Raw genomic sequence first — 20,741 nt, forward strand, 5'->3', positions numbered from 1 at the left:
GGCAAACCGTTCTCCTTTTCTCGCCCAGAGCCTCCAAAGATTTCCCGCTCCGGCTCTCCAGAAGAGCTGACCATACCAGTAAACAGTCCACTTGAGCTGGAGTGCTCCGCTTCGGGCGTCCCACCTCCCACCGTCAGCTGGCTGAAGGACGGCCGCCCCCTGGAGGGAGCCGACATCGTTCAGCAGGACGGACACGCCGTCCGGATCAGCAAAGTCCAGGTGTGCGGTAGCTTGAGAAGTTATTGGTACCTGTTGAATGTTTTCACATTTTCTCATTTTGTGACAACCACAAATTTCATTGTGATTTTCAGAGATATGGGTAAAGCAGTGTCACTTACTGAAATGGAAGGTATATAGAGAAATGCTTTCAAATGTTTTACAAACGAGATCTAAACTATGCTGACAGCCCCTAACACATTTTAAACTGTGAATCTTTTACAGTTTTTTGGTTTGTTTATCTTCTTTGCCAAATTAGTGAATCGTGTTCAGATCGAACAGTTTGTTCCTTTGATTAGCAATACTTTAAATCTATTGACAGGTGACCAACTTAAAAATTTAGTTAATTTGTCACAAGTAATCAAATTAAGCTTATCCAAGCACATATATTACATTTATTAAGTTGTCGTGTTAAACAAATATGAATAAAGTAAGTCTGACAAACTGAATTTGATTACATGTAACAAATAAACCATCTTTTTAAGTAGGAGCTCCATTCTCTTTTTTCGGAGACAAAAGGGACAGAAGAGAGAGTCCGATTGTATTTTGCTGGGAAGTTGAAAAGTTGAACCTCCATCCGGTCTCAAACGTCCCTACTGTCCCATGAACTGTTAACAGCTTCCCTGTCTCTACTGAAGGAACACATCCCAACACCACCGTTGTGTGTTGGGATGCGGGATGTCGTGTTTGTTCTGGCAGGCCAGAACGTTTCATTTTGGTCGCATCTGACCACATGTTTATGGTGTGCCCTTTACGGCTCATTGGAAACTTCAAGCTGGACTCCTTACGACTCTCTTCCAACAATGGTTTTCTTCTTCCCTCTCTCACGAAGACCAGATTCCTGAACTTCATAACTAGTAGTTGTGTCCAGTCAGCAGATTTGTCCACCTGAGCCGTTCCCATTGTTTCCTCTGACCTGTTAGCTGTGGTCTTCCTGATGCTGTGTTCTCAATTTTATCTAACAAACCTCTGTGGACCTCCCAGAATAGGACTTCTCAGATCACATTTGGTTACACTGGATTCTTTATTGGATTTATTTGCGGGCATCAGGGTAAAGGCAGCTGATTTTTATTTGTAAACATTTCTGTGTTTCCTTGTCATTACAAATTTTAGATATGTTGTCCAATGAGAATTTTGCGTTGTTGCCGTGACAGAAGAAATGAGCGAGTTTAGAAGGACTTTTAGTAAATCTTATTTATTATAGATTTGTGGTAGAAAGCATGCAATCGTTCTATAAAAAAATAAATTTTTTCCCATTGTCACACCGAAAAATGTTTTAAAATAAAAAGAGCTTGTGTGCTCCTCTAAATACAATAGTATTGACAAATGGAGGTCACAATTTAGACAGCATCAGCGCAGGTGAAAACCAGACTGCTCTGCCAGAAGCACTCGGGTTGATGAATGCGCTCTGCTTAAAAGGTCGAGGATGCAGGTCTCTACGCCTGCTTGGCCAGCAGCCTAGCCGGAGAGGATGGAAAAAGCCACTGGGTCCGAGTGCAAGGTGAGACAAGCTGCTCTCTCAAAGTTATTGACATTAGAGAAATACGTTGCTTCCTTTCCTAACTACGCTCAGGAACTGATGAATAAAACTCAGAAGAAAATAACCTGCTAAAAGAGACCTGCTGAACATTTACTCCTGCTACACAATGAGGGGGATTTCACCTTTTCTTTTTTTGATTGATGACCCAGCATTGTTTTGTAAAACTCTAAGCATACTTCATTTTATGCTGTAACAAATTGAGGTGAATGGAAATGTAACAGTGCTGTTGGGGCCTGCAAAATGAATGACGACAGGCGTAATCGTCAACCTTCATCTGTGTCTGAACTGCATGCATGGTGACGTTTTAATCATTCATCATTATTTTTGTACTGAATGGCCATTCAGGCACATATTGTTGTAGTCTGAATACTTGAGGTGTAAATATGTCCTGACCCGTTTGTTCTTTTCTTCCACTCTTGATTCAAAACCTCCAGGGCTTAAAAATGAGTTAATCAGTCACTAAAGGGATTTATGGTTTGGGTGATTTATTTCAGTGAAACCCGTTTGTATTTCAGTCCCGCCCACGCTCCTGGGGTCTAGTGATGTAAAGTCAGTGACCGTGCCATTTAACGGACACCTGACCTTAGAGTGCCTGGCGGACAGCGACCCCCCTCCAGATATAGAGTGGTACAAGGATGAGGCCAAGCTGCAGGTACAGAGATGAAAAATTAAATAGATGACACTGAACTCCTCTGACTCCCATTTCACCTTTTTCTTGTCTCTTCCTGTTCCGTCAGCTTGGTGGTCGAGTCCAGCGGCTGGCAGGGGGTCAGTACCTGGAGATTCAGCAGGTCAAGCCTGAGGACGGTGGCCAGTACAGTTGTGTTGTCACAAACATGGCTGGAAGCACCAGCCTCTTCTTCACTGTGGAGATTATGTGTAAGTATAACAAGAAAAATGTTAAACTATATCAGCTTTAACCTACCTTTTAACTATACATTGTTATGTTTGAATTATTTTGTTGGTATTTATAATTGTGTCATAATACATTTGGGATATATTATGTGTATTTGTCATTTCACTCAAGTCATTTTGTTAATTAGTCAGCATTTAAGTATGATGTTGTTTCACATTAAAACCGGAAATATTTTCTGCTTATGTTTCTATAAGCTTTGCACTTCTGGAGGTCAAAGCTTTTCCCAATTGATTCTTGCAAAATAACTTGGTTCAGTTGGATCACAGGTCTCGGTACATTCAATTTCACTTTAGCCTAGACTTTAAGGGGGGTACTTTTTCACATCAATATGCTTTGAAAGACTTCAGTATAGATCTGGCTGCATGTGGAGGGTTGTTATTCTTCTCATCTCCATTCTTGGAGCCTGGCCAGCTTAAACCACTTCTTAGCATCTTCATAATATAATAATTCCACAATTATGTTTGGTATGACATTTCTTTCTTTAGTCGCTTTTTTCTTGCCACTTTTCCATGCAGGCCAGATTTGTATAGTTGTCATTCAGCCTTTATAATTCTTCTGTTATCATGGTCCCTTTGGCTGCTTCTCTGATTAATGCTCTCCAGGCCTATTCTGTCAGTCTGTGGGCGGCTATGCCTTAGTGTGGTTGTCTCAATGAGTTACCTCTTGTCAGATTCTGCTTCAGACTTTTATACAACTTTATCCGTGCCTGTCTGCCGTGCTCCTTTGGTCTGGTGCTTCACCACAAGACTCCCCAAACAAGATCCATTTAAAATCCTTAAGTGTGTTGTTGTAAAGAGACAAAATGTGTGAATATTTTTGTAAAGCCTTATACGCAATCCAAAACCCAGCATTATTTCTTGCTTTGATTATCCATAGAGATGCGACTATTATCCTGTTAATGGTCTTGACTTTTTTGTGTTTTCCATCGAGCGGGACTAATGTTTATTACATCAGGGAGGCTCTTAGGAAAATTGTGATAAATTGTGATAAATTTCAAGCTTTCAAACTTGTTCAAAAATGAATAGCTCTTTATTTGTTATTCTAAACTACTTTGTTTTGTAAAGTGATTTATGAGTCTTTTCAATCTGCCAAAATCAGAATTTTTATTCCTTCCACATTACGAAACTCCGTACACAAACGATCACACTCTAATGGGTTTTAGAAAATAATGCTTAGTGCAGTAATGGTAATCTAAATATATCCAGCTGCACTTGCTCGTCTATTTGCAGTACCACCAGTGATAAAGGAAAGCAGCTCCTTGGTAACGGTTCATCTTGGCCAGGATGTGGTTTTACCCTGTGAAGTTGAAGGTGACTCCTTACCTGCGGTCATCTGGAGGAAAGATGGCTTCCCTGTGCCTCAGGATAATAATAAGTATGTCCTGAGATTTCTGGACGAGGCACCTGCCTCTTCTGTCCAATAGACAATTTCATTGAGTGCAGTATAGTGACTGTTCACTTGTGCGTTTGCTTCAGGTTCACGCTATTATCTGAAGGCTCCTTGCGTATACGTGGGGCTCAGCTGAATGACGCTGGTCGCTACTTCTGCACGGTGTCCAACCTGGCTGGCTCAGATCACCGCGCAATGGATCTACGTGTGTTTGGTAAATAATACCTCGTGCTGTTTCTTTATAAATTTGTCAGTGTTCCTTCTGTAATTTATAGTCCATAAATAAAAAAAAAATGGAAGAGCCTCCCGTACCTAAACTTTTCTGTTTGTCCTTAGTGGGTCCTTCTATCAGCCCAGGTCCATTCAACGTGACAGTAACCACTGGAACTAGAGCCGTGCTTAATTGTGAGACCACAGGTATACCAGCACCTAAAATATCCTGGAAGAGGAATGGTACGCCACTTGACGTCAACCAGCAGCCTGGTGCCTACAGGTGAGCACAAAGTTGTGGTTATTGCTCACCAAAGTTTTAATTGCTTTGCAGTTATTGGTGATTTTTTATTGACTTCAGATTTTCAGTTCAAGTTTAGTTTTTATTAGTTTTATCCAATTGTTTGCAAGTTTAGTTTAGTTTCTGTTTCTTCAAATGCTCATTTTAAGTTTAGGTTTTGTTAGTTTCAGTCAAACTGTTAAGTCTTTTTTGTAATACAAGTTGCTTACCAAGAGACAGACAGAAAACACATCCTAGAAATAGATTTTGAGACAAAGTCCCAAAAACTGTCATCCCAAAAATGTGGTAAATTGCTAAAAATGAATGATCACACATACCAGACAAGTATAAAAGACATATGACACAACAACAGCGCCTGCAAGGCAGGTCTTGTACGAGCTTTTTTTGTAAATTTTAAGGTTAGTGTGATTTTTCCACCTTAATAATGTACCGCATGTTGTGTTTTTTATCTCGTTTCCCTCCAAGACTTTAGTTGTTTTTCTAAAATGCAGTTATAGTCAATGTGAACCCAAACTGGAGTGTGGAACTTTATTTCAACTTCTGCTAAAATGAAGTTGGAACGGACCGACACCAACAAACCTAGTACAGCGAAGAAAAAAAACAAAAAAAACAAACGTAAACTAGACGTCATACCAATGACACTCAAATGGAAGCTAATTACGTTTTCTTTTTAAATTAAGTTAATCTTAGTAGGTTTTGTGAGTGGCCATTAAAGTTTGAGTGAGTTTTTCTCGTTTTGCAAAGTATGTTTTTTTATTCCAATGAACAAAAATGTCTTCTTTTTTTTACTTCTAGTTACAGTTAATCATTAGTCTTTGCTAATGATAATAACCTCGGCACCCACTTTCTAATATGCTATAATAACACGACCTACCTCACAGAACTGAAAATACAGAAGGCTGCTCTGCCTCCACACCCTCTCCATCCAGGTCACTGTCTTCTGGGTCTCTCGTTCTTTTGTCTCCGTCTGACGAGGATGAAGGCTACTTCGAGTGCACGGCGGTCAACGAGGTTGGAGAGGAGCGCAGGGTCATTGAGGTCATCCTCCAAGGCAGGGATTTGGAGTTTTGTGCCACTTTCTGAACGTTATTATGAAACCCACTGAATGCTTGACGTTTTTCTCCGTCTGCAGTCCCACCTTCTATTGAGGATGACGTCACAGCAGTGACGGCTGTGAAAATGTCTCCTGTGGCGTTGCCTTGTCGTGTTCAAGGACAGCCTCCGCCCACTGTGACCTGGACAAAGGGAGGAGCCAAACTGGGAGCCAGGGGAGGAAGTTACCGTGTTCTTCCCACTGGTAAGACAACTGGACTGAGTAGTTCTTCTCAAAACAAGAACTACTCTTGGTTAATCAAAGAAAACTGGATGAAATTATATAATTTATTTTATTTAGCGCAAGCAACCAAAGTATTCATTTTGCTGGTACGTTGGTCTTAATATTTCCTAATATGGTTATAATAATGTTGATATAACTATAATGCTATCTATGACTAAATGTTATGGATGATATTATTATTGTTATTAATATACTAAATGTCTTAGTATATTTGAAATAAGTGCTAGTTCCACTGGCAGAATATTCCACTCATAACTAGACATTTTCCCCGTGCTGTAAGTGAAATAATCTTCCAGTTGTTCTGGTATTTTTTTCTCAATCTTAAGGAATCATTGCCTTACACAATTTCCTATATCTTGCTTGAAAAGTTACTTGTGAGTTCATTTTTTTTGCAGTGTATAATAATGTGACCTGTAACTAACTTATTATTTTGATTCTAATATAAACATTAGCAAGGATACATAATAAATGGTGTTATATGTTCACGCAGGGGTGTTGGAGATACCTGCAGCTTTGCCGAGTCATGCTGGCAGGTACACATGCTCAGCCCGAAACCCGGCTGGAGTGGCTCACAAGCACGTCTCCCTGACCGTACAAGGTCTGTCCTAATGGACCTTGGGCCAGTTACTGGGGGGATATGAATGATGTCATGTGTCAACTGTGAAATGGCTGATTTCGTCCTGTTCCACGTTCCTAGAGCCGCCAGAGATCAGGCCGATGGCAGAGGAGGTGCAAGTATTGTTAAATCACGGAACTGTTCTTCCCTGTGAAGTTCAAGGATTCCCCAGACCAACAATCATCTGGCAGAGAGAAGGAGTTCCTATAGCAGCTGGTAACAAGAACATGTGATTTAAAAAAAAAAAGAAAGTCAGCTGTCATTCACTCTGTGTTGTCTTTCAGAGTCTTTACACATTCATTTGCCATATTTACCGCCGGGACAATATAGAAACAATGCTCACAGGATTATAGTCAGATTTAGTAATCGTGCCAATATGACCTCCACAGGTCACAGGCTGGCTGTACTCTCAAACGGAGCACTGAAGTTCTCTCGTGTGACTCTTGGAGACGCCGGGACCTATCAGTGCCTGGCAAAGAATGAGGCTGGCGTAGCAGTAGCGAGAACAAAACTGGTCCTTCAAGGTAAAGTAGACTTCAGTTTCTTGCTTTTCGTATACATTGTTGTCATGATGCATCTGAAAAAGACTTCTAATTACTTCTTTGCATGGCAAATGTTCTTATTCTTAAAAGGCTTTGTTAAGCATTTATTTATGAGACATTTATGAATGAATTTACTTCCCTTTGTTTTTTTTCCAGTTCCGCCGGTGCTGAGTGTGCCTCGAATTGACTACACTGCTGTCTTAGGGCAGCCAGTCAGTCTGGAGTGTGCGGCTGATGGTCAGCCACAACCTGAAGTTACTTGGCATAAAGAGAGGAGGCCTGTGGTTGATGGTGCTCATATGCGTATTTTTGCCAATGGAACTCTGGCAATTGCTTCCACGCAGCGGAGCGATGCAGGGATCTACACATGTACAGCTAAAAACCTGGCCGGCAGAGCCAGCCATGATATGAGGCTTGTTGTTCAGGGTGAGAAGAGACTTTGTTTAACTCCACCTCACGTTGCGTAAGAAGCACAAACACATTGACACGACTCAAACTGTTGCATTTCAGTCCCACCCATGATTCCACCAGCACAGACAGAGCTGTCGGTGATTCAGGGGTTTCAGGCGCTGCTGCCATGTGCGGCTCAGGGTTTACCAGAGCCCAGAGTGTTGTGGGAGAAGGATGGCGTTGTTGTCTCCAACCTCCTTGGCAAATTCACCGTCCTACGATCTGGAGAGCTGATTATCGAGAGAGTGGAGGTCAGACTTTATATGCGGTTTATATGTCAGTTCACGAGAGATGCACCGAACCATCAGCTGATGAGTGAGTGGGATTGTCCCGTTTTCAGCTCAAACCTGATCAGTCGGATCTTTTCTATCAAAACTGTACTTGAGCGCTATCAGACCAAATTGAAGACACATCAGTGTGGATGCTGTTACTGAGTGAAGTCCAAAAGTTAGCTTTTCACTATCAGAAAGGTGTCTTAGAAACAAAAACTGCTGTGTATTATGTCATCTTCCCAAGAGCAACTTCACACAACAAGACCCTGCTGTACTCATAACATGCATATTCCACTATACAGATGGTCAGGCAACTCAGGGAGAGGTTTCTAGTCCAAGGCAGCATCAAGTTGTGATGGAGTCTATAAAGATGAATATATATATTCAATCCTTAGGAGATTTCAGAATTGTCTAAAGCCGGCATCTGAAGGTGAAAGCTTTCCCAAGCGCTTTAAATGTGTATCTACTTAATAACAGTTGGCTCTAGCAGTTCTCAGAGGAATTAATTTTGACAGCTTTTGCTTGTTTTTTGTTTCTCCACACAGCCGGGAGACGCTGGGATATTCACGTGTGTGGCCACCAACCCCGCGGGCTCAGCGAGACGAGACGTCCGCCTGTCAATCAACACCAGGCCGGTTTTCAAAGAGCTGCCCGGTGACGTAACCCTGAACAAGGGGCAGAGTCTGGCCTTGTCCTGTCATGCTCAGGGAACACCTCCTCCCTCCATCTCCTGGACCATCAACAACAAGCCCTACAGAGGTACTCCGTTCAGGTGCAGCCACCTGGTAGTTGTCTTGGTTCAGGAGAATAATTTGGGTTCTAACCACAACCAAAATGTTTTAGGAGCCATTACAGACGAGGCAGGCAGGAGCTCAGTCCTCTCCGAGAATGTGACTCTGAATGATGCTGGGACCTACGTGTGCTTGGCAGAGAACAGTGTGGGCTCCATCCGTGCGCTATCATTCGTCCGCATCAGAGGTGAGATTTTATCGAAGGATTATCTCTCCTTTAAGCTTTACATGTGAATAAGCTGTAATTTATTCATCTGCTGTGTTAAATATTTATTCTGTGCACCTTCAGAGCCTCCGGTTTTAAAGGGTGAAGCCCACACGTCTCAGACGGTTGTCCAGGGCGGCACAGCAATGCTTGACTGTCCAGTTCACGGAGACCCCAGCCCCGTCCTGCGCTGGCTGCGAAATGGGAAGCCCTTACACCGCCTCCTCCGAATGCAAACACTCCACAATGGATCTCTGGTCATTTACAGCATAACTGTAATTGTTTTTATTTTGTTATTCTGCCTTTTACATCTCACTCAATCCATTTTATTAACCATTGCAGCTTAAGCTTGAATAATTAGAACTTCCTAAAGAATCTCAAAAACAACAACAACAAAAAAAAAAGAGTTGTGCATCATTTATCCAAATTAAGCTTCGATTTGCAGTCTCCTTAAGTGTAAGGACCGTGTGTGACTGTCCTACATTGTCCCCGCTTCCATCCAAATCAGATTCAGTTCAGCCACCGCGGCTAACAGCATTAGCCACGGAGCAAAGTGACGGAGAGGGCGCTGCATGTTCCAAGACTCGCCCCTCCTTCGTTCGTCTGCAACCTTGTTATGGTCCGTAACTGCAGCCGTAATCGAACAGCCTGCAGCTGAGACTCTCACAGATGGATGAGCGTCCTTCCCACCGAGGACTCTAATGTTAAATTTCTCCCTCTCTGGACAAATCCTGTCTGTCACGACAACTTAATAGAATATAAGCAGGTGTTCCACTGAACATGTCAACTTTGTTTTTGTTTATTTTTTTTATCTTGGTTTTCTGTCCTTGTAAAAGTAACTGATTTTGTTTTGAAGGATTGTGATGTCATAATCAGATGGTAGGACACTAACCAAGTTAGCACTGCCTTATCTACCTGTTGGATCCACAGGCTGCAGATGAAGGAGAGTATCAGTGTGTGGCTGAGAGTGAGGCCGGCTCAGCAGAGAGGACCATAACCCTCAAGGTTCAGAGTGAGTTTGGCGAACATAATTTCACAGATTACGCATTGAATGACAAAACCAGTAAACAGAGATGCAGTGATTTCCAACCTTCAGATTCTGCCAATGTGGATTTTGACCAATGCAGATGTGTCTTTTAAGTGTTTTCTTTTAGAAATACTACCATGAGCAGTCATTAGTTGTTGGTATTAGGAGCAGAGGGGAAGTCATACTCAAATGTTAGCGCTGGTAGTCATCCTCTCACAGACTTACCCTTGCTCACTAATGTCAGTGGATAAACAGTTTTCCTTTTCCCCGTTATTAGCACATTATCAGCATGTTCACAAGAATGATTGGCATTGTTAAGACCTTACTCTTATTGGTTATTTTTGACCAATAGTGGTGCATTTTTACAAATTCCTATAGTGGCACTGGGAGGGGGTGGAGGACTTTGAGTTTTTTCACAGATTATCTCTCAAATTTAATACAGGTGTAAAAAAAGAGAAAAAAACAAAGATTGTTTCATTAACTTGCATACCGCAGCTTTAATAATTCACTTTGCTTTTGTGTGATGTAAGAGCTGATTTTCACATGCTTGGCAGTAAAAAAGCAACTCATCCATGCTGACTCTCTGCCATCTCTGATGTCTCTAACACAGTTCATGGAGGTTACTCCAGCTGGGGGGAATGGGGTCCGTGCAGCAGTACATGTGGTCAAGGTCTTCAGGAGCGAAACAGACTGTGCAACAATCCAGCGCCAGCCAACGGCGGTCGCACCTGCAGCGGCCCGAGCAGCGACTCAAGGAAATGTCAGACCGGTCTGTGTCCAGGTAGCGTTGCCAGACGTTTTTGTTTATCCAAGTTTTTACTTTTGAGTACAAACTAGCATGCACGAACCATCTGCAGAACTCCTATTTATCAGTCTGTTTGGGTTTCTGCTGACAGGTGAGGTTCCACGTAAGACCAGAGGCAGCCTGATAGGGATGGTGAATGACAGAGAGTTTGGTGTGTCCTTCCTGGAGGCCAACATCACAGACGACAAGGAACAAGGCAGCAGCACTCTGGAGGCACGTCTGGACAACATCCCTCCTGCAGTCGGTGAGTTACTGTACATACTGTACTGCTGCTTCAAAGCAGTTGTTTCAGCACGTTCACTCACCTTTTTATGTGGCTGTAAAGAGGCTTAAAACCCTTTGTCATAAAAAAATGCTCTGGATATAAAGTGGGCTAAATAAATTAGGTGTTTTATTGTATTAGTTTGTTTTTATTCATTCAATTTTTATTAGACACTTGCATGAATAAGTGATAATGGAAAATGTTTGAAATATCTTGAAATGCCTGCAGCAGATAAAGAACTAATGCTTTGTCGTAGGTCCGTTGCTGCAGGTTCTGGTGTCTGTTTTCACTCCCATCTATTGGACCACTGTGCTTCAAAACGGAGCCGCCAGAAACGGGTTCTCCTTCACACAGGGCCAGTTCAGACAGGAGTCTCAGCTGGAGTTTGAGACTGGTGAGCTCATCAAATTTTCACTTGCTTAACTTTTTTTTTTCCCCTTATTGATTTATTCATCAGGTAGCATAAAATCAGAACATAATCCCAGGTTAGTTTTACATATTTCACATGTGATGGATACAGGACTTCTTACCAATGGCTGGTCCTTGTAGTGCAGCAAGTACGTTAAAACATAAAAAAAAATTACATCTAAATTGAAAAATAAAATATAAAAATTACAGAAAAAATTAGAGGACATTATTTCTTTTATGTCAGAACCCAGTACTCATTTGTAAAAGCAGCCAGCAGATGGCAGCACGCGCTACTTTGAACATGCTCGAGTTTGTCCAAGAAACAATATTTTATTGAATTCTCACAGGAGAGATCCTCCGTCTGACCCACGTGGCCAGGGGATTGGACTCGGAGGGAGTTCTGCTGATTGACATCGTAATCAACGGCTTCGTTCCGCCGTCATTATCATCATCATCATCATCTCATCTGGGCCTTCAGGTGTGCTTGTGGAAGTGATTATGTGTATCCAAGGGGCCTCAATTGTATCTTGAGTTCCTTTTACCTCACTCTGCAGAAATGGATCCCTCCGATTTGTCCGACCTGATTTGACCTTCCTCCCACAGGACTTTGATGAGTCATACGTGCAGACGGGCCAAGGACAGCTGTACTCATGGTCATCGCAGACCCACCAGAGAGCAGGCAGTCCCATGGTGCTGCGATGTAATCACACCATCGTTTACGAGGGCCAGGACGAACGCCAAGGCCCTGCACTTCAGCTGCTCAAGGTTTCTGGAATGAACAGCGTCTACAACATATTCACCCTGACTTTGGACTTCCACATCACTACCAGCCTCCTCGTACCAGGTCTGGGGATACATGGAATAAGTTGTCCTCCGACATTCCCTCTACACATGAATTGTTGAACCTGAAATAATGCTTTTCTTTTTGCAGATGGTTATGAAGACGCATGCCCAAAAGGCTTCAGTCTCGACAGGGCCTCTTACTGTGCTGGTGTGATGTTTTCTCTTATTTGTCTCATTTTATTATTTGCCGGCAACATTTATTGGCATTTTTTCCTCTCAGTTCTCCGGTTTTGTGAATGTAACAAAATGTCTTGTTGCTAGACGAAGACGAGTGTGCATTGCAGTCTCCCTGCTCCCATTCATGCAACAACATCCTGGGAGGGTTCACCTGTGCCTGTCCTTCTGGCTTCACCATCTCTACAGAGACCAACACATGCCACGGTGAGACACTAGATATGACCCGCTGAATGCCAAATGGCATCTGCTAAAGGCGTTTACTTAGATATTGTCACGTCAACACTGTGTTTAACTGCATGCATCCCACTCAGATATTGACGAGTGCTCCCAAGGTTCCCACATGTGCCACTACAACCAGCAGTGTGTCAACACAGTGGGTACATACCGCTGCCAGGCCAAGTGTGGACCGGGATTCAAACCCAGCGTCACAGGAACCAGCTGTGAAGGTCAGTTTGAGATATGCCGTCCTACAGCCATTTATCGCCAATTGAAGCACGCTGTACAACATTTGGTAATGCTTTAAAACCGATTTTTCTAATTTTGTCCAACTTTACAACTACACATGTTAACATCTGACATTAGGATTTTATATGTATAATTTAATGCCAGTCAAAGTAGAGCAGTACTTTAAAGGCCCCAGAGGTTTGTTGGAGAACATAATAAGGTCGGGCGACTGGACGAATTTATTTACCGTTGACGATAGGCTAATCCAGTCACCGTTTTATTGATTATTTTTAAATAGCATTTGTTTCATTTATTTAGGTTTATGAGTTCCTCTCTTAATTATGGTATTTAAGAGAGCCTTCAATCAACAATGCTTGATTGAAGCCTAAAGACACAACCTAGTGAAAAAATATGTCATTTTTCACGACGCACGCAAACTCCTTCCAGCTTGCGAGCAAAGCTTTTATTTTCTCCAGACTGCATTTAATTGCAGCGGCAATTTATTTACTCAAACTTAGAACAGTAAGGCAGTATCCTACGTCCAAAAAATATATTTATTTAAATAATATTAATGGGTTCGGCAAACAAAGAGAGACTGGCGTTCCTCCCAGTTTAATGATGCTTGCGGGTCTTTCCACTATGCGTTTTACGAAGTTGAGTATTAAACAACAAATAAAAAGTTAAACAAACACTAAAATGTAAAAAGTCTCCAGCAAATATCTACTATAAACTCTAAAAAAATCTCAGTTGCAGTTTTAAGTCTGTTTGAGCGATTTGGCACATGCCAACCTGTCCAAATTATTATTGTAGAAAACTTTGGAAACCATTTATAGTCAACCTTCCACATCACAGTTTTGCACTGCGTTGTTGTGGTCTGTCTCATAAAATACATCAAGGTTTTTAGTTTTACCAAGAAAAAATGGCAAATTTGCTGTATGTAATTTTTATTAAAAATTTGTTTACACGTTTTGTCAAAACTGCCACCAAGTCGTGTGAGTAATCTCATATAGGCATGATTGACAGCGGTCAGGCCCTCCTCCTGGCTCTGATTGGTGATTTTTAGTTCGCACTGGGAGAAGAGTAGAAAAAATTTTCACAGTCTATCCCTCTGATAACCATATTTTCACAAAATAGTGACAGCTTCAACAAATATGTAGAAAAATATTTTTCATAAAAGTTACGTACTGCAGCTTCAAGGTGTCTAAACACTTTTTGAAGGCCCTGTATGAGTACTGATGAACTCTTTCATGGCTAATCTGTGTTTCAGATGTGGATGAGTGCCAGGAGTCTGCTGTCTCCCCGTGCCACCATAAGTGTCTCAACACTCTGGGTTCCTACCGTTGTATCTGTCATCCGGGATACCAGTCGTCAGGACATCGCTGCATTGGTCAGTCAGTTGCTTGTGATTAAAACAACTAACTCAGTGGTTTGGATAAAGACATTTTGTGAAGTGATTAAGATCCAGATTACCGATTACCTTGTTTCCCCTTGTGAGTCTGCTGAAGTCAGTCTGTTAGTGTGAAATCCAACCCTCATCAAATCTGTGGCGTGTCTATGTCGGGTGTAACAACATTATTTCCACTGTTGAGTGGTGAATGTGTGGACTTTTCCAGACATCAACGAGTGCATGAGGAACGTCTGCCCGGCACACCAGCAGTGCCGCAACACTGATGGAGGATATCAGTGTTTTGACAGTTGTCCAGCTGGAATGACCACGGCAGAAAACGGAGCCTGTGTGGGTGAGTGACAAGGGATGATCATGTGCCCGTCAGGATTTTCTCCTTGATATCGAGCTGAAGAAAGTCAATGATACATGCACCCTTTGAAACACGATACCTTTAAAATGCAGTAAGATTAAACTACTTGAATTACATACGAATGTAACAATGACAATGAACTCAAATCTTGCTCCTGTTGAATTTAGTAGAGTAGTCAGCTTAAGTTCTTTCTGTGTTTACTCTGTTTTGATGATTTGCTGGCAGTGTGTGAACAAAATTCACAGAAAAATTAATTTGAGAGATTCCTTGATTTTGCTTAAAATGGCATGGCATGCACTGAGTGCTTCAGATGCTCTCTGGATTTCTCTGTTTTCTGCACTGAGACTTTTCTGGGAATATTCAAACAGAGATAGCAGTGATATGACACATGCAGGCAGGGAGTTGCAGCAGATAATTCAGTCTCTCTTCCACTGTGATATCAGAGTAGAATGCAAAAATGAAAGTGGATTGTCGATTTGTTAGAACAAAATAATGTCATAAATTTAGAATTATGCAAACCTTGCCCACAAGAATAGGTCATGTCTATTAACAATTTGCTTTGCAACATCTGGCTGTACTGCTTACAAAATAACGATCAGAAGCTGAGTTTTGTTCTCACAGACCAATGTTTTTAAAAAAAACCTTGACTGGAATCCAGACCCTGGGTTCAGACTGAGAAATCTTTATATTTGTTTACTTTAATTACCTTAACTGTGCTAAGGTCAGCAGTAGAGCATCTATGTTTATCTGAATGTGCTGCTTATAGATAAACGGCTGTTGCTCATGTTAAAGATCAAAAGGGCAATCACATTTTATTTTACACACAACAATCTTACTAACAGAGCTGAAATGACTTGGAATTAAGACCATTTCAAGACACTTGACAATAAGCAGAATTTAATGGGAATGTCTGAGGGTAATTTCGTGGACTCAGTGTGTCCCTCAGAATGAGAGCTGGAATGATTTGTCCCGAGTTTTCCTCAAAAATACCAAAATATTTATGACAGGGAATTCACAGTTTCAACAGCAGAAATGTGGAAAAGCAATTAGGGTGAAAAAAAAGTGCATTTATTTTGTCTGTTTGATTTCAGTTTTAGAGTTATTACTTTGTCTTTTTTTTTTTTTTTTTTTTTGATTTTAAGAATAAAATGTTTGAACCAAGCTGCCTCCCGGTTTTCTTCCTAGATATTGACGAGTGCCAGGATGGAAGTCACATGTGCCGCTACAGTCAGATCTGTCAGAACACAGTCGGAGGGTACGGGTGTGTTTGTCCCAGAGGTTACAGATCTCAGGGAGTCGGCCTCCCATGTCTGGGTAGGACTTCGCTCTTTTCTGATTGTCGAAACGCCACCTTAAAAGAATCCCACACTGTCAGTAACGTGGATTTTATTCCGCCTTCCAGACATCGATGAATGCTCGCAAACGCCGAGTCCTTGTGCGCACCAGTGCCGTAACGTACCCGGCAGCTTCAGGTGCCTGTGCCCTCCCGGGAGTCTGCTGCTGGGGGACGGGCGGTCCTGTGCGGGGCTGGAGCGAGGCCAGATCTTCACCAACGGCACCAGAGTGAGGGCGAGACTCCGCCCCCAGCTGGTGTCGACCCTCGGCCGGCCAATCATCTCCCGCTCTAGCGGAGCCTCTCGCATTACGAGGCAAAGCTGTCCTGTGGGCTACACCAGCAGAAATGGTGCATGTGTGGGTAGGTTTGAATTGCAGGAAGGATTATATAAAGTTAAAACAGCTTCTTCTTTTTAATGTGGCCTTAGTGTTTTTAACAGTTTATTTCTTTATTTTTTTTCCCACAGATGTGGATGAGTGTTTGTTGAAGAAGCCATGCCAGCATGAATGCAGAAACACAGTCGGCAGCTTTCATTGCCTGTGCCCTCCAGGATACAAACTTCTCCCCAATGGCAGAAGCTGTAAAGGTATGAACTTCCTGAATCGCTCTACACTGAACACAACCTTCAAACCGCTCCTGCAAATAACAGAAAAGCCCGCATCCCCTCCTTTTAACAGATATTGACGAGTGCGCGGAGCAAGGAATTCAGTGTGGACTCAGTCAGATGTGCTTTAATACCAGAGGAGGATACCAGTGTCTGGATACACCCTGCCCTTCTTCCTACCAAAGTGGAGGACGTCCTGGGTAAATACGATGTCAACATTTTGTCCTGCTACAAAGCAAATCAGTTAACAGATGGATAGTTTGAAGACGACAGAAATCTCGATTTGTTTTTGTTTTAAAAAACGTTATGTGGTGGAATTAAGCCTGAAAGCAACAGTAGCCATGGGTCGAATACTGCATCATCAAACTATCAACAATTTCAGTTCAGCAAAAGTCGTTTAAGATTCAGCCAATTCCTGAAAATAATTCAACTGACAAATCAGGGCGCCACTGATGCAGAGTTTGCTCTTTAATAGAAGTAGGCAATGTTTCTACACACATAGAGAGGTGGAGCATTTTGAATGAACTCTTCACTGTAAACAGTGAAGCCATTCTAATGGGGTTGCCTCCAGTCCGAAGGGTTGGGAATGTTCACAATTTTGCCTAAGAACGTTGTTATTAAATAATGGGAAGACTTCCTCCATGAGCAGCTTTGTTTCACAACACTGCAGCTACTTGTTGATGAACATTGTCTTTTTTTCAGTGTAGAGCTCTGTGTCACAAAGCAAAAGTGATGATTTAAGTGGCTTAGTGGTGAAAACATCTAAATTTGGAACCGTAGCCAGAGAACTCCTTGGATGTTAATCCCACTGGGAAGAAATTGACAGTTTACATAAATTTGATCCATTCCTCTATTAAAGTCTTTCTGAAAGGTTAAAAAAATATCCTGGAAACATCTGATAAAGGCATCTAACACTGAAGCAGTGAAATTAGTGTAAATCATTTTCTTCAGCTGTAATCCGTTTGGCCACGTCTCGACAGACAAGCTGAGGTTTTTTTTGTGCAATAAATACATCTCTGCTATTTCCCACTGGCTCCTCCAGGATCTGCTTCAGGCCCTGCTCTCTGGACTGCGCCGCAGGCGGCTCGCCGCTGCTCTTGCAGTACAAGCTGCTCACTCTTCCCTCCGGCATACCGCCCAACCACAACGTGGTGCGGCTGTCGGCCTTCTCGGAGTCGGGCGTCCTGCAGAAGCGCACCTCCTTCACGATACTCGAGCAGGAATCGGTCACCGGTGTGACAGGGCGAGTGTTTGACATCAGAGACGAAGCCGGCAGGGGGATCATCTTCACTCGGAGGATTCTGGATAGACCTGGACTCATGAGGCTCAAGGTGCAGGCCACCACCATCTCAGAACACGGCCGCATAACGTACCAGAGCATCTTCATCATCTACATCTCCATCTCAGCGTATCCCTACTGAGCCCACACGTTGCTCTACTAAAGACTCAAAATCAGACCATGTGAAGAAACTGATATTTCAGTTTGTGTAAAAGCCTGTTAAGAAAAAAAAAATCAGCTGATCATCCTGAAGTGTAGATGTCTGCTACGTCCCCATAACGGGAAAGATGTGAGATTTCATACACACAAGCGAATCCAATGGAAGATGCTAAAGAGGAGAACGGGAACGTAACAGTAACATAATTTAGTCTCAATCTAAATGGCTTTTTTCTTTCTCCAGAATGTTCAGCAGTCCATTGTTTTAGTGTTTGATTCTCATGTTGAATATTCGAGTTTGGTACAGGGATACTTTTATATCTCGCACTTGGAAGTAAATGGCAAATCTTTTCACAGCTATGAATTTGTTTAGTGTCCCCAGGAACCCCTATATTATTTATTGATGTAATTTCAAACAAAAACTGCTTTCAGCACACCTTAGCAATATCAGGTTTGCGTTGTAATTGAGCTACTGCTGTACTGGCACGTTGTTAAAGGTCCTGTGTGGTTATTATTATTATTATTATGTTTTTTACTCCTTTTGTTAGATTTGTCATGTCAGACGGTGCTATTTTGAATGTTTGTGTGATTGGTGCCAGTGCTAATAATCAAAAGGCCAGTGATATTTCACAACAACAACAAAATATTAAAAAGGATAATAAGCAATTTGCAAACTATTGCAGTATTTTCAATAGAATACAGCAAACTAATACTTTCTTAATTCACACTAGTTGATGTGGAAGAAAACCAAGACCATAAATGAACAAGAAGAGAAGTCACCCAAAAGCAAAGAACTATCAACAATATTTGAGATGGTTTAATATTTGAATTGAAACAAAGAAAAACTCTCTTTGCTGTAATTGTGTCAAATATTTGTCTGAATAAAATGCTTTTGCTTCTCCCGTGTTGTACCGTGTTTATCCCTGTTGATCTTGTTTTCTATTGTTCACCATTTCTGCTGCACATATTGTCACCCACTGCCCTCTTCACTAGGTTCATGTTGGTTGCATGGAGTTGAAACATCTTTTTCCTTTAGGACTGCATTATTCCGACCAAAGGGTCGGAAACAGTCCTGCAGAATGCAGGGTTCAAATTGAAGTGATCGCATCACCGCTGCCGATTTCCAGAGGAATTACTAGAAACTGAAATTTAACTGCGCAAACCAGGGACTTTCTCTACACCGCAAGTTCTGCCAATTAGTGGTACCGACTAAAACTAAGGTAAATAATACTTTATTAAAAGCACTTCAACAGTTTCAGAAATTTTAGTTTGTCTACTGTTTCCTTTACAGGAAAGAAACACAGTTGTATTGAGGTTCCAGTATCGTCTTGAACCAGCCGGTCCGTTGTCTTCTGACATCAATGAGGCATTTTCACTCACATAAACGTCTCTCTCTGGAGAATTACTCATTTTCAGAACATTCTCCATTCACCACATAACTCACACCAGTCTCACTATTGACGACACACTTTTCAAAGCTGCTCAAGTCTCCTTTCCTCTCCATTCTAAAGCTGGATGCCTAAATGCGCTGAATTGCACATGTGATTTACTAATTCACTGTCTGCACTTAGCAGCAATTTAATGGGCGTACCTAATAAAGTGGCCAGTGACTAACCCAAAGCTTCACAATCTACTCCCTTCGCTTGAGGCTAAAACCTGCGGTTCGCAGAATTTCTGCCACATCTTGCTGTGAAACAGTCCCTACGTGGGACAGAGCATCTCTCCCATTAATATTATCACTTCAAAAAGTACAAGAACATAGTCTTAAGGTGTGTTTAGTGCGAGGCAGTGCCGGTGAGCACTCCCAGAACAGCTTTAGAGCTCCATTGGTGCATCGATGCTGCAAATCACAGAGGTTTACTGTAAGAATAGGGGATCTCCGTCTTGACTCTTACTTACAAGCCTATTGGAAAAGCCTGCAACGTTAACGACAGTGTGCTTTCAATTTTGTTCCAGAAAAAGTTAATGTTTTTCACCTTCAGTGCAGTCATGGGAACAAGTCAGTTTGCTCTCCTCCAGCTGAAGGCGTAAGAGCAACCAGGTTTAACGCTCATATAAATCTACCAGTAAGTGTACAAAAACACAAACTTTTACATTATTTCCTAGTTAGCAAAAACTGAAGCAACAGTGCATAATGTGATAGGAGAAACTGAATCTGCCTCCCTAAAACTTCAGTTGAAAAGTAGCGGCCAGGCAGATGCTGCAGCAAATTCAAACAAAACTGCATGTTAGACGCTACAGAGGTCAGTTGGCTAAAACACATGGCATGTTTCATATTGCACTTCTTGTCAAGGTGGAAAAAGCAATGATGCAATGTGTTGTTCAAAAGGGTTCCCAGGAGAGCATCTCTTCTGTGTAGAAAGAATATTGGTTCTCCTAAAGTTGCATCTGTGTGAAACCCAAGATTTCTGGAACAATAGACTTTCATCATATTTGGTCAAAATGTATTGCAGCATGTTTGGGAAAGACTAAAAACAGCATATCGGCAGAATAACAACGGTTAACCAACAGTCAAGCGTGGTAATGGTGGTGCGGTGACAGAGACCGTGTGTCTATCAGTCACTGAGTCGACCATGAACTCCGTGTACCAGAGGTGTTCTACATGCAATATGAGACTTGTCTAAATGCAGCAGGAAATCTACAACAAAATGCCTGAAACAAACAAAAATACATAAAAACCAATGGCCCAGTCAAAGCCATGATCGTTGAGCGTTTACATTGAAAATTTACAACCTCATGAGGAACACAACATTTTTCTTGCGCACAAATGCATTAAACTCCAGACATGAAACCACCATGGTTGGTGTTGTGGATGGACGAAAATGCAGACACGCCAGAATGAAAGATTTTTACGAACAC

At 42.0% G+C, this 20,741-nt stretch overlaps 1 protein-coding gene across 1 annotated transcript in view; it reads left to right on the forward strand.

Annotated features, from left to right (window-relative positions):
- The window catches only part of hmcn2 (hemicentin 2), a 55,541-nt gene extending 36,757 nt beyond the window's left edge, over positions 1-18,784 (forward strand). The window contains exons 49-81 of the mRNA XM_055050610.1: positions 29-219; positions 1,636-1,717; positions 2,272-2,408; positions 2,494-2,635; positions 3,902-4,046; positions 4,148-4,275; positions 4,398-4,554; positions 5,502-5,623; positions 5,705-5,869; positions 6,399-6,506; positions 6,606-6,740; positions 6,914-7,048; positions 7,223-7,492; positions 7,577-7,767; positions 8,334-8,547; positions 8,632-8,766; positions 8,869-9,059; positions 9,715-9,796; positions 10,422-10,592; positions 10,708-10,860; positions 11,135-11,272; positions 11,634-11,764; positions 11,890-12,130; positions 12,218-12,277; positions 12,391-12,510; positions 12,618-12,752; positions 14,018-14,137; positions 14,364-14,489; positions 15,693-15,821; positions 15,910-16,203; positions 16,310-16,429; positions 16,521-16,647; positions 17,490-18,784. Of these exons, the coding sequence (XP_054906585.1) occupies positions 29-219; positions 1,636-1,717; positions 2,272-2,408; positions 2,494-2,635; positions 3,902-4,046; positions 4,148-4,275; positions 4,398-4,554; positions 5,502-5,623; positions 5,705-5,869; positions 6,399-6,506; positions 6,606-6,740; positions 6,914-7,048; positions 7,223-7,492; positions 7,577-7,767; positions 8,334-8,547; positions 8,632-8,766; positions 8,869-9,059; positions 9,715-9,796; positions 10,422-10,592; positions 10,708-10,860; positions 11,135-11,272; positions 11,634-11,764; positions 11,890-12,130; positions 12,218-12,277; positions 12,391-12,510; positions 12,618-12,752; positions 14,018-14,137; positions 14,364-14,489; positions 15,693-15,821; positions 15,910-16,203; positions 16,310-16,429; positions 16,521-16,647; positions 17,490-17,868 (5,174 nt within the window). The 3' untranslated portion in view covers positions 17,869-18,784. The remainder of the gene's footprint in view (positions 1-28; positions 220-1,635; positions 1,718-2,271; positions 2,409-2,493; positions 2,636-3,901; positions 4,047-4,147; positions 4,276-4,397; positions 4,555-5,501; positions 5,624-5,704; positions 5,870-6,398; positions 6,507-6,605; positions 6,741-6,913; positions 7,049-7,222; positions 7,493-7,576; positions 7,768-8,333; positions 8,548-8,631; positions 8,767-8,868; positions 9,060-9,714; positions 9,797-10,421; positions 10,593-10,707; positions 10,861-11,134; positions 11,273-11,633; positions 11,765-11,889; positions 12,131-12,217; positions 12,278-12,390; positions 12,511-12,617; positions 12,753-14,017; positions 14,138-14,363; positions 14,490-15,692; positions 15,822-15,909; positions 16,204-16,309; positions 16,430-16,520; positions 16,648-17,489) is intronic.
- Positions 18,785-20,741: the final 1,957 nt, after the last annotated feature.

This window comes from Poeciliopsis prolifica, unplaced genomic scaffold, assembly GCF_027474105.1.
Source record: "Poeciliopsis prolifica strain line A6 unplaced genomic scaffold, Auburn_PproV2 SCAFFOLD031, whole genome shotgun sequence".
Classification (NCBI taxonomy): domain Eukaryota; kingdom Metazoa; phylum Chordata; class Actinopteri; order Cyprinodontiformes; family Poeciliidae; genus Poeciliopsis; species Poeciliopsis prolifica.